At 53.6% G+C, this 12051-nt stretch overlaps 2 protein-coding genes across 3 annotated transcripts; both read left to right on the forward strand.

Moving 5' to 3' along the window:
• The first annotated feature begins 409 nt into the window (after positions 1-409).
• STMN1 (stathmin 1) lies at positions 410-5042 on the forward strand. The gene is made up of 5 exons (XM_072885236.1): positions 410-488; positions 2041-2111; positions 2878-3050; positions 3841-4032; positions 4423-5042. Exons 2-5 carry the CDS (start codon positions 2099-2101, stop codon positions 4489-4491), a joined length of 447 nt encoding a protein of 148 aa, XP_072741337.1. The 5' UTR covers positions 410-488; positions 2041-2098; the 3' UTR covers positions 4492-5042.
• A 2112-nt stretch (positions 5043-7154) lies between these two features.
• PAQR7 (progestin and adipoQ receptor family member 7) lies at positions 7155-11144 on the forward strand. Of its 2 annotated transcripts, XM_072885033.1 has the most exons (4): positions 7155-7300; positions 7822-7990; positions 8854-8984; positions 9801-11144. In XM_072885033.1, the coding sequence occupies exon 4, from the start codon at positions 9840-9842 to the stop codon at positions 10878-10880; it is 1041 nt and encodes a 346-aa protein (XP_072741134.1). In that variant the 5' UTR covers positions 7155-7300; positions 7822-7990; positions 8854-8984; positions 9801-9839; the 3' UTR covers positions 10881-11144. The 2 variants fall into 2 exon arrangements, with proteins under 2 accessions (XP_072741134.1, XP_072741133.1); XM_072885032.1 differs by lacking the exon at positions 7822-7990.
• The last annotated feature ends 907 nt before the right edge of the window (positions 11145-12051 follow it).

Genomic DNA, 12051 nt, shown 5'->3' on the forward strand with positions numbered 1-12051 from the left:
CGCTCCCACCAAACGCCCCCCGAGGGGACGGGCGACCCTGACCGAACGAGCCGCACCGGGGCCCCGCTCCTCCCCACCGCCGGGGTGGGAGACAAAGGGAGTCCCGTCGCCCTCCGGGCGCGGGCGGAGAGCGAGGCGGGGGGGGCGCACGGCCCCGGGGCGGCCCGCGGAGGCGAGGGGCGTCGCGGCGAGGTCCCGCACCCTCCGCCCGGGCCCCGCCGGGCCGCGGGGGTCGCCGCCCCTCGCCGCCACCGCCCGCCCGTGGCGGACTACGTTTCCCGGCATGCAGCGGGCGGCGGGGAGAAAGGAGGGGGGGGCGCGCGCCCCCCGCCTCGCCCTCCCCGCCGGCCCCCCCCCGGCGGGCGGCACGTGCCGCCGCGCTCGGCCAATGGGGGCGGGGCGGGGCGGGTCACGTGCCATTGTTTGGCGCTTTTGTGCGCGGCGGGGCGGGCGGGAGCGGAGTGTGGCTGGAGCGGCGGAGCGGGCAGGTGGGTGCGCGGCGGCGGCGGGGCTGGGGGCCAGCCGGGGCTGGGGCGAGCGTCCGCCCGCCCGCCCTTCGGGTGTTGCGATGGTCCGCGGAGGTCCGGCGCTCCGTCGGATGGGCGGCGGTGCCGCAGCGTGAGGGGATCTGAGGATGGGTGTCAGGGTGAGGGGGACCGCGGGGGGCTCCGCGGTGGTTTGCGGGCGCTTGGGGAGGGGGGGCCCCCGCGCCTGCCTGCCGTTTTTGTCCCTTCTCCTCGCGGGGGTCGCGGCCCCGCCCGCCGCCCGCTTCTCGGGCGTCGCGGTGACAAAGGGAAGAGGCTGCGGGAGACAATGGGCGGCTCCAGCCCTTCCCCCCCAACCTCGACGGGGAAGGGGGTGTCTATTGTCCCGGGATCGGGAGCCGCTCTGTGAGGGACGACGCTCTGTGAGGGGCGACGCCCTGCTCGCGGCAGCGGTGCCCCCTCCCCTCCCTGACAGGACCCCGCCATTGTTAGTGGGGAAGGGGCGGCGCCCGCCCGGCCGCGCCCCGACGCCATCGAGCTCGGGGACCCGCTGTTGAGCCCCGCTTGGCGGCGGCGGGGCGAGGGGGTCCCCCCGCCATTTCCCCCCCCTCCCTGCCTTTCACCCTGGGGTAGAGGCGGTGGCCCGCACCTGCGGCGGGGGGCGGCAGGTGCCCGGATGTTACCGTTGGCCCCGCCTTCCCTCGAGCCCCCCGCGCGCGCGGGCGGGCGCGCGCGCGCTCTCTCTCTCTCCCCGGCGGTTTGAATTCGGTGCGGTTAGGGAAGCGCGTGCGGGGAAGGGGCGGGGCCTCTGCCCGGCCGCGCAACGGCCTCGGCGCTTATTGGTTGATGGCGGGAGGGGGCGGGACCACTGGGGGCCGGGTGGCTGCGCGGTCCCAGCGCCGCCCGGCGCTGGGACCGCGCAGCCACCCGGCCCCCGCTTCATCGTCAGCTTAAAACCTGGAAAAAAAAATCCTCTTTTTTGAGGTTTTTTAGAGCGCTTTGTGGCTTTTTTTTCTTTTCTTACGTCCCACAAGGGGTGCTGGGCAGGGTGCGTGCTCCCTGTCTGTCGTGATGTGCAGCGTCTGGTTTCAGCTGTGCAAATAAAATCGAATTTTAAATGAGCTCGATGGGGACATTTAAGATCCTTTGGTAACGGCAGCAGCCCTGGCTGTCCTGTCCTGTTGTGCGCCGTATTCAGAGAGCTGTATCTGCTCTGTGAATTATCCATAGTGCTGTATGCTGCTGAATTAATGGTAAAATGGGAGTCTTTGTTTGCATATCTTAATTACGGTGGAGTAAAACAGGGACTGGAAACGCCCGTCTATACAGTTGTACATACAGATCCTGCAACACCAATAATTGAGAACATCTCTGCTGTTCCTAGTAATGTACATCAGCCTCAGCCCCACAGACCGACTGGAATTACTGACTGCAGTAACCTACCCGACTGTCTTTTGTTCAGCAGGTCTTGTTATGCTTAGCAATTTTTATTAGGAGCTAGAAGAAATGAAATTCATGTACTTGCTGCTCAAAGGCATGTCTCTTTGTTACCTAGGAATCCAACCCATCGAAGTTCTCCCAGAGTTGGCTTCTGGAGTCATATTTTCTTGGTCATGGCTACTTCTGGTATGTAGTATTATGTGTGAAATACCCTTGTGGATTTTTTTCTCTTAATTTCTCAGGAATATTTTTAAATCTAATATAGTAAAACAAACTGTCATCACCATGCTTTCCTTCCATATCTAGGCTGCTTTGGAGAAGCTGTTAAAACCGGGTGCTTTTGAAAACATACCAAAAGCCCTCTCAGACGAGGCTGCTAGCAGATGGGCTTCAGCTCATCTGCATGCCATCTGCTCTGTTAACGGAGCTGACGATCATCTAGACATCTTGGTGATCAAAACTGGTGTGCTGGTACAACTGACAGCGTGCAGGGCTGACGTGCCTGTTCAGAGGTGTTTGAAGAGAGAACACTGGCTTACATATTTCTTTGAAAACCGGTTTCAGTTCTTGGCTATGTCAGGTCTTAGGCGAAGGCCTTGAACTCTTCTTCAGACTTGTAATTGGAGAAAGAATGTTTTGTTTTGTTTTGTTTTTCATTTGAAGTACAGATAAACTTGTTTTCACGACCCTGGGTATTAAAGGCTGAAATAAAATGTCAGGCGCTTGGGTAGTGTAGTATCAAGGAGGAATTGCAAACAAAATTGCCTGCCACATTTTTTGAATGTGGTGCTGCTGCTTAAAATGAAACTATCGGCTCAGATTCTAACTGTCTCCTTAAGTGAGCTTTGTGGCATTTGAATTTTTGAAGGCTGTTGTTCAAGTAACCTAAGGCAGTTCCTGGGTTAAAATATTATTTGTTTGGGGGGTGTTTTTTTTTCCCCCATGTTCCTAGATATTCAAGTGAAGGAACTGGAAAAGCGTGCCTCTGGGCAGGCATTTGAGCTGATACTCAGTCCCCGCTCAAAAGAAGCAGTCCCAGAATTCCCTCTTTCTCCCCCAAAAAAGAAGGATGTGTCATTGGAAGAGATTCAGAAGAAGTTGGAAGCAGCAGAAGAGAGACGCAAGGTAAACTTGAAACAACAGATTAAGTGAGCTCTGCTCAACTAGTCTGTGCGAGTTGTGTTGGTTTTTTTAAATTTACTTGTTGCGTGGGACAAATGATGAGCAGTTTGTATTATGGTAAATGGAATATTAATTGAACTCTGAAATCTCTGGGGCTCCTATGAACCTTTGTTATGGTCTGCAAGGCCATAGCTTTGTTCCCAAAGTGATCTTGAATGGTCACTTGAAAAACCAGGAGAAAACATTTAGTTGAGAGGGGATGCTCTTTCAGGATTAAGCTGTCTTTCTTGTCTTTTAACATCATAAAAGATTAATTTTCTCCTGGAAAATGTAGTGGTGAATCTGTAATGAGAAGGTTTGCCAATACGATGTCTTACTAAATGTAAGATCTTGCTGTTGAGATGTGGCTTGGAGCCCTTGGCTGTGCAGAGGCTTACTAATTGAAGTGCAGCCTCCTGTGTGACCAGAATTGCAGTGATTCACCATCCTAAGAAGCAAGAATCTCCTAGGAGAGATCTGTTGATGTCAACATAAAGATCCATGTTCTTTCCAGAAAAATCCCATTTAATAAGACTTGCAAATAATGACAGAAACGTAACTTTCCTGGTAGTTTGTAATGGTGAAATATGGGTTATGTGGGTGGAGGAGGCACCAGGGAGCTTTGTCCTGCATCGTGAAATTATGCTGTTTTCCAGTAAAACAGCAGAAAATCTTTTCTCTTGGGAGAACTCTATGATAGTTGTCTGTAGTTCATCTGTTTTATGTTCAAAGTGTGCATCCTCTGTTTTGTTAGTCTCATGAAGCAGAAGTCTTGAAGCAGCTAGCTGAGAAGCGGGAGCATGAAAAAGAGGTGCTTCAGAAAGCAATTGAAGAAAACAACAACTTCAGCAAAATGGCAGAGGAGAAGCTGACCCACAAAATGGAAGCTAACAAAGAAAACCGCGAGGCACAAATGGCTGCTAAACTGGAACGCTTGAGGGAGAAGGTGGGTGTAGAGTCCCAGTTCCCCTTTGGGAGAGGGTTTATCCGTGCCCCGTACTGTGAAAACTGGCTAAATAAAGCCAAGTGAGGGGGGTGCTGTGAATAAACAGACATCCTTGGAGTTCTGTGGTGGTCTAATCTTGAAAGATTATTACATCTGCAAAGGGCTTTGCAGAAATCCTCCTCTTGGGGCAGAGGGGATGGATGGAGTTAGAGCAGCATCTCACTTGCTTTTACAAAGCTTCATCCCGTAGCCCCCGTCAGTAACCCAGACTCACAGGTTCCTGTTGTGAGCTGGGGGGGCTGGGAAGCAAGCCAGGGCTTGCTCTGCCGGCCCGGAGCCCTGCCTCTCTGCGCCTGGGCTGCTAACTGCTTCCCTGCTGTTGTCTTTCAGGACAAGCATATTGAAGAGGTTCGAAAGAACAAAGAAGGCAAAGACCCCGGTGAGGCTGAAACCGACTGACTTCATTCTGGAAACTGACTCTCTCCCCCTCCTCTAAATATCCAAAGACTGTACTGGCCAGTGGTTTTATCTTTGGTTTTGTTTTTTTTTTTTTAAGTTTCTAGAAACTGATGTAGAACTGTAAAATTAGATCCAAACTGTACACTTTCTTTGGGGGCTAGAGGGGAGACCTTACATGTTTCACTTTTTCTAAAGTGTTGTCTTTCCAGTGTAGCTATCTTCTTGTTGCATCCTTTTCTACTCCAGTGCGCTTGCTACTGGGTTGATGGCTAGTACTGTATCAGCTCTGTAAGACGTTTGTGAAAGGAATATGTAGTATACTGTTCCATGCTGAATATGTTACACTTCAAAAATCTGACTGTCCCAGTCTGCTAAAATACTGCTGTAACTGAGTGACTAAATAAAGCTGCACAGTGCTGTTATCATGAGAATTACTTCTGAAAAATGACGTAAGAAACAATCCGTTGGCTGAGGTCTGCAACAGGCATCCTTACCCAGTGCTGGGGGGAAAGGTCTGTAGCAGCACTCTTCCTTACATCCACGGGCATGCTGCGTGACTGCCTTTTCCCTAGAGCACTCTCATTGTCTTAATTTTACAATTGGAGCTTTGTTTTGACACCTCAGCAGTTGTCAGCTGTTGTGTGTTTTTGTTAAAAAGAGTTCAGAACCACCTCCCTTTGGATGCTGACACTTCAACAAACAAGTCCTTGTTACCCCATGACTCTGATCTGAGCCTTTTTTTTTTCTGGTAAGGGTTTCTAGAAGATGACTTGTGCTATTGAATGGTGACTTGTGTACTGCTTCCTGCAGCGCCAGAGCATAAAAGTCAGAAACCTGTTCTGTGCTGGGATTGAAAATGCTGTTGTGGATAAGAATTGTTTTTGATTTGGTGCCTGCCACAGATGTGTTGGGAGAGTACACTGTGCCGCAGGGCGAGTCTGAAGATTAACTCCTGCCTGCAACGAGATGTGTATCACCTTCATTTTTCTGGGACGTGAGAAATAGATAGGACTGTACTTGTGCTCTGAGGAAAGATGCTTTTTAGGTGTATCGGGTACAGAGTATTGTACAGGTGCCTTAAAAAACCAAAAACCTTCCCCTAAGCCTAATCCTGAGTGTCCTGCACATCCACGAGTACTCGTGCTACTCTGTGGTAAAGACAAGGTTGCACTGGGTGTGTGCGGACAGCCACCTCACCTCAGTACGAACAGCATCAGCATCGTGTTCTGAGGTACTTGGCTTTAGTAAGTGTGTTCCCTCGAGGCGGGGAAGCCTTGGGTTTCACAGCTTCTGTTAATGCCAAACACTCGGTGGCACTGGTCTCGGTGAGGCACGCTCGGTCCTGGCTTCCCCCTTTTGTGTCCTTGGCTTGGCTGCCAGGTTTGTTTTCAGGTGAACTCCACACCTGGAGCATCTGGCACTGGCTGGGTGACAGACTTCATGTTCTGAGGCTGGGAGAGCTGGTAGGGATTTTTTTTTTTTAAGGGACTAGTTGAGTCCTGGACCACTTGACCTGTCTTCTGGGGCTTGCTAAAGAAGGAACCTCAGTTTAGAAAGCTTTAATGTATCACACTTACCACTTTTGATTGCATCAGAGTTGTACTTAACCAAAAGCTGATATTACACTGTTTGAATGGAAGAAGAACAGTGAGATAAAGTCAGTCTTGATGCGTTGGAGTGCTGGGATCGGATCCTTTGCCTGAAGGATTTTCAGAAGTGTTATGATATTTCATAATTTAAGGTAAGAGAGACTGTACTTCTGCCTGTTGGGGAGCAACAGCCCGTCGGGTGGAGGAGTAGGGCAGGTTTGGGGTTTCTAATGGCACGTGTCAACGTTGTGTAAGCTGAGAGCAGGGGTTGTGGGTCAGGATCCACCCGGGGAGGTGAGAGGACAGGGGAATCCAGAGCTGAACTTCGAGGCGCAGGCTTGAACCCCTACATAATGTGCTTGTGAAAGTCAAGTATCTCGAGTACCGCATAATGGAGGCTTAAGTGATCACGGGATCAGTTATCAGGCATAATTGGCAATCAAAAAACCTGAGCTCTTCATTTTAATGTATTTCTTCACCTACTGAGAAAAGACCAAGTGTCCCAAATAGTGGGGGGGGAGAGGAGGATGGCAGCACTGCCAAACCCCAAAGGGTGTGAAGAGCACAAAGAGACATTAAATGTGAGTTTGTGACTTGCCAAAGCTGTCAGATCTCAGCTCAGGGCCTTCTGTTGCCTTCTCTTAGTTCTGCTTTACATGCGTTACACTTAGTTCTGCTTTACGTAGGTTACACACTGCCTGCATTACACTTAACTCGAGCTTAATGCCTGGGGCCTGAGCTTAGTCTAGTTCCTCTGCGAGCTGCTGGGGGGGGGAATGGAAGTTTTGAGGAGTGGGAATGAGATGGGGGGGCACAAATAACGAGAGGAGGGTTAGTGAGCTGAGAACGGAGCAAGAGGGGGAAAACTCGCAGGGAGGAGATGGGGCTCAGGCAGGAGAACAGGAATAATAGTCTCTGATAGGGAAAGCTGGCCTATAAAGAGATTGCTTAAGGGGGGGAAAAAAAAAGACAAAGCTGGGGAGCTTTTATTTCCCAGGCCAGACAGCCCACCGTGTGGTGGCAAGTTAGAAAGCAGCTGCAAGCCGTGTCATGGGTGTGGCGAGGGAGGCTGGAGAAGGAAGGGTGGGAAGCGCCGTGCAGACGGACAGGGGCTGTGCGCGGCGCCGGACCCGCCGCTTCACTGGCCGCCCGGGCCGGGCCGGGCCGGTCACGGAGGAGGGGAGCCCGGAGCGGGGCAGCACCGCGGGATCCCGGCCCCGGTGCGTGGGAACGCCGCGTCCTCCGTGCGCTGCCGGAGCCTGGGCCGCGGGGGGCGAGCGGGCATGGAGGGCTCCGAGGCCGGGGGGAGAAGCCGCGGCAGCCGCCGGCGTTGAGGCGGGGCCGAGCCCCGGGCAGAGCGGGTCCGGCGTCCTCCGGAGCGGAGCGGAGCCGCGGCGGGCTCAGCGGGTGCCGTGGCGGGGGGGCTGCCGGGGGTCCGGGCGGTGGGGTCCCGGGGGGGGCAGCAGGTCCTGCCGGGGCACCGGGAGGGGAGGGCAGAGTCCAGGGCCCCGCCGACCCTCACCTCCTGAAGTACCCCCCCTCCCCGGGAAAAAAATATATCCCCGGAGGGGGGGATCGATCCCTGGCTGCCCCAGGAGGGGCTTTGCTGCTGGGCCGGGAGGAGGGAGAGGCTGCCCGGGCACGGGGCCTGCAGCCCAGCCACCGAAAACACGCTGGGCTCGGTGAGCCTGTGCTGAGAAGAAAACAGTCGTAACTTAAAAGAAACGTATTTGTGGTTTAGAAGGCTAAATACAGATGTATGCATGGGAGCAAACAGGCATGTAAACAGCTGGGGGCTGAGTCTGTGTCACGAAGAAAAAATTCAGCAGGATGGGTGGTTGCTGCTTGAAAAAGAAAATGCTCCGTAGGAAATAACAGGCGTTTGAGGCAACGTCACTGACATCTCGTAGGTATGTGGAGGTTATTATTCAGAGTACAAGCCAGATTAATGATTTCCAGCACTGCACAGGATGTGCTCCGTTTGTAACTGAGCGTTGCTCAAGGCTTCAGAGCTAGGAAGAGCTTCGCAAATTAAGTCCTGCCCCAACAAGTTTTGGAGGACCTGAAGTAAACGCTGCTCCCTTTCCTACCTTGTGCCCGGCTGCTCTGGACGCAGCTTTTCCCGCTGCTTTTGCCGCAGCGTCTCCCTGCGCAGAACCAGGGGTGCCTTTCCCATAGGAATTTGTCTTCTGGCAGCCGTGATGGGGTCAGACACGGTCTGGAGCTGAGCCCCCTCCCCACGTACCCAGGTGTCCTTGTGGGCAGCGGCAGCCCCGGCACAGAGGCAAGTGCTCCGGGCATCAGAAGGGCAGCATTTTCTTCCAAAATGCCCGTAGAATTTTGGTCAAAATAGCTTAACCTGGGAAGTTCTGCATTTGCCTACATCTCCCCAGCAACACTCGAGGCTGTGTCAGTTCAGTGCAGTAGCTGCAAGTCCGGAAGAGGTTTATGAAGCTAATTTTTCACTGGCAGCGTGCGCGTGTTGCAGTGTTACAGGAGGGTTTAGGAGGCCAGGAGAGGGTCAGGATTGCCCTCTGCGAGGTGCTGCCCCAAGCCAGGGCAGTTGTTTCTGACGTGGGGCCTCTTTAACCAGGCGAGGTGGGAAAAGAGCATTCAAGCGGGAAGCCGAGAGGCAGCCTGTTTTTATCTGCATCTGTGCTCCTCAGCTTCAGGCAGGTGGGAGTTACAGACCTATCCACTCCATTTTGATGAGGAAATTACAGAGATTTTTAAAATAAACAGTCCCATCCCCTCCTCCTCCTCCTCCTCCCAGACTTTGAAGAGCTTTTCCTGTCTGAGCTGTCCGCGGAATGACTGCACTTGCCAGGAGTTGAGGCGTAAAACAGCACTGGAGCTGGACGGGAGTCGGGCTGTCGTCTTCAGAACTTGTCTGAGCAAGAGCAGGTAAAGAGGGGGGGGAAATCTCATTTTGAGCATGTTTTGTTCAGTGTTTTTAAGGCTGCTGTGAAAAGGCAGAAGCAGCCAGCAAAGCTGCCTTTATCTTGGTAAGGACAGCAGCTTCAAAAATGTAAATATGGAAGCGCTTGTTTGCAAAGATTACACTGCTGGACCTCAGTGATGCAACAGGATGAACTCACTTGAGCTGCATTGTTTTTGTGCAAAGCCGCATGGAAAATCAGGAGCTGAAAAAAGACAGTAAAAACTCTAAACACAGAAGTTACATCTCGTGTTACTGGCGTTACAGTTATGTACGTTCTCAAACGCTGCCCTTGTGAGGCAGAGCAGGTCGTCCCACTGTTTGTGGGAGCGCAGCTCATTGTTACTTGTAAAGACAGATACTGCAAACAGTTTACAAGGGGGAACATCTGGGCTTCTCCTGGAGCGGGAAGTTCATTTAGGTTGTTTAGCAGTTCCTAAAGTGATGGGAAGGGGTGAGCCTAGGAACTGGTACATCCGAGTGTGTTAATTATTGTGTTAATTAAGCCCATACTCCTGTCTTCTGCCTCTGTACTCCTCCAGACAGGCACCTGTACAGCATGGGGCACTCTGGCTGGGGTTCTTAAATCTCCCTTCAGCCTCCTTTCTATTACTATTTTTGGTGATTCTTTTATTTCAGCTATAATGAGGCCACTCTCCAGTCATGCATGATTTTACATATCTTTGGTAAAAAAAGCCAAAGCATTCTAACAGCCCCTGCTTGTCGATTGTTGGTAAAGTCGCTATTAAATACGGCAGCAAAACTTTCTTTCTGTCCCAAAGGTTGTTTTGCGTGGCGGGGAACCGGAGTTCGGCTGCATCATGGCAACGGTCATCACCGAAAAGCTTAGCCGCCTCTTCATTAACGTGCGGCAGGTCCCTCAGCTGCTGGCCCCCATCTCTCCCTCCACCGTCAGCAGTTCGGAGGTGCCGAAGGTCTTTTGGAAGCCCTACATCCACACCGGCTACCGGCCGGTGCAGCAGACCTGGTGCTATTACTTCTCGACGCTCTTCCAGCAGCACAACGAGGCCATCAACGTCTGGACCCATTTGGTGGCCGCGCTGATCCTGCTGCTGCGGTTCCAGCAGCTCTCGCAGCGGGTGGATTTTGGACAGGACCTGCACGCCCAGCCCCTCCTCATCATCATCGTGGCGTCCATCACCTACCTGACATTCAGCACCCTCGCTCACCTTCTGCAGGCCAAATCTGAGTTCTGGCATTACAGCTTCTTCTTCATGGACTACGTGGGGGTCGCCATTTACCAGTACGGCAGCGCTCTGGGGCACTACTACTACACCATCGAGCCAAGCTGGCATGAGAAGATCAAGGGGTTTTACATGCCGGCGGCCGTCCTGTTAGCGTGGCTGTCCTGTGCCGGTTCCTGCTACGCCAAGTACCGGTACCACCAGTCCGCTCGCCTTCTGAGCCGGCTCTGCCAGGAGCTGCCCTCCGGCCTGGCGTATATGCTGGACATCAGCCCCGTGGTCCACCGCATCTACACCGTGCCGCCCTCCGAGCGGGCTGACCCGGCCCTTCTGTATCACAAATGCCAGGTGCTGTTTTTCCTCATTGGCGCCTTTTTTTTCTCACACCCTTACCCCGAAAAGTGGTTCCCTGGGAAATGTCACTTCTTTGGGCAGAGCCATCAGATTTTTCACGTGTGCCTGGTGTTCTGCACGCTGGCGCAGATCGAGGCGGTGGTGTTGGACTATGAGTCCAGGCGACAGATCTATTCCACTCTTCAGGGTGACTTGGTGCACAACTTCTCTGCCCTGTGCCTCTTCACTGTGACCTGCTCTGTCCTCACAGCCGCTTACATGGCCCGGAAGGTGAAGAACAAGCTGAGCTTCAAAGAAGAGTAAGAGCCCTGAAGGAGAAGCCGGTGAGCTCACCCGAATGGTTGATCTGCAGCGATGCTGGCATGAATCCGGCCACAAACTTTGAGGAGAAGAGGAATGAAATGCTTCGCCAACTGTTACTCAGCAGTGCTCTCTGTAGCGAGGGAAAGTAAGAACTGCTTTTTATGATTTTTTTTTTTTAAATTCAGAATTAGTTCCAGCTTGCTCTTAAAATGGTACACTGGTTTAATTCACATGTCTGAATAAACAGTTGGAACAAAATGTTGTTAGTGCTGCAGCCCTGTACCCTGGCAGCGGTGGGCTGGGAAAGGTTCTTGGAAGCTACACGGTCTCACAGCAAAAGGTAAGGAGATCCCATCTGGCCTGCTGTCAGCGGTGATGGAATCTGACCTATGGAAACAGACTGAGGTGAGCTTGTATAAAGCACAAACAAGGGTAGCAGATCTACTTAATATTGTTTCAGGCCCCTTTTATATGGCTTAGGGACTTATACAGAGCTATCCACACAGTGACAAGGCCTGTCTCTTACCTGGTGGGTGTGGGTGAGAAAGGCACGGACCCTGTCCTTAAGAGTGCCGCAAGAGGGGAGACAGAGAGAGCGTGGTTGGGGGTGATTTGATGGAGGCTGAGCCCCAGGGCAATAATGGGGACCCCTGCCCCCTCTGTGGGGGATGAGGCCCTGTGAACAGGCACTGGTCTGTTGGCTGCAAGGGTTTGAGGCACACAGCCCTGAGCTGCACAGAGGGTGCAAACACAGGGCAGGCAACGGCTGGGCCTGCAGGTGTGGCTTGTGAAGACAAGGTGAGAGGGGCTGGGGGAGGTCAGGGCCTGGGTTGTGTCCTGGGGGCAGGAGGAAGAGGAAAAAACCCAGGTGTCTTGTGCTGCTCCCCCTCTGACCTGCACAGCAGCCCCTGTTTCCCGCCCCCCCGTTGGCATCTCTGTAAGCACTCGGCCCCCTCTTGCCGAGGAGCCTCTGGCACCGGCCACCCCTCTTCTGCTGCCCACGGGGCCGTCCCCACCTCGGGGCCCGCCCGGTACCGGTACCGACTCCGCTCACACCCACCGCCATCCGCTCTCCTCGGTGAGCCGCCGCCTTATATAGGGCGCGGCCCAGGATGGGCGGGGCTCCGCCTGCCGCTCATCCCGCCCCGCCTCTCGGATTGGTTCCTCTCTA

Source organism: Ciconia boyciana, chromosome 21, assembly GCF_034638445.1.
Source record: "Ciconia boyciana chromosome 21, ASM3463844v1, whole genome shotgun sequence".
In the NCBI taxonomy this organism is placed as follows: Eukaryota; Metazoa; Chordata; class Aves; order Ciconiiformes; family Ciconiidae; genus Ciconia; species Ciconia boyciana.

Bases quoted from the DNA above. Each gene is read 5' to 3' on its own strand.
- STMN1 (XM_072885236.1), top strand. The intron at 3,051-3,840 runs GTAAACTTGAAA...CTGTTTTGTTAG, and splicing joins CAGCAGAAGAGAGACGCAAG to TCTCATGAAGCAGAAGTCTT. The intron at 4,033-4,422 runs GTGGGTGTAGAG...GTTGTCTTTCAG, and splicing joins TGGAACGCTTGAGGGAGAAG to GACAAGCATATTGAAGAGGT.
- PAQR7 (XM_072885033.1), top strand. From the start codon at position 9,840: ATGGCAACGGTCATCACCGAAAAGCTTAGCCGCCTCTTCATTAACGTG.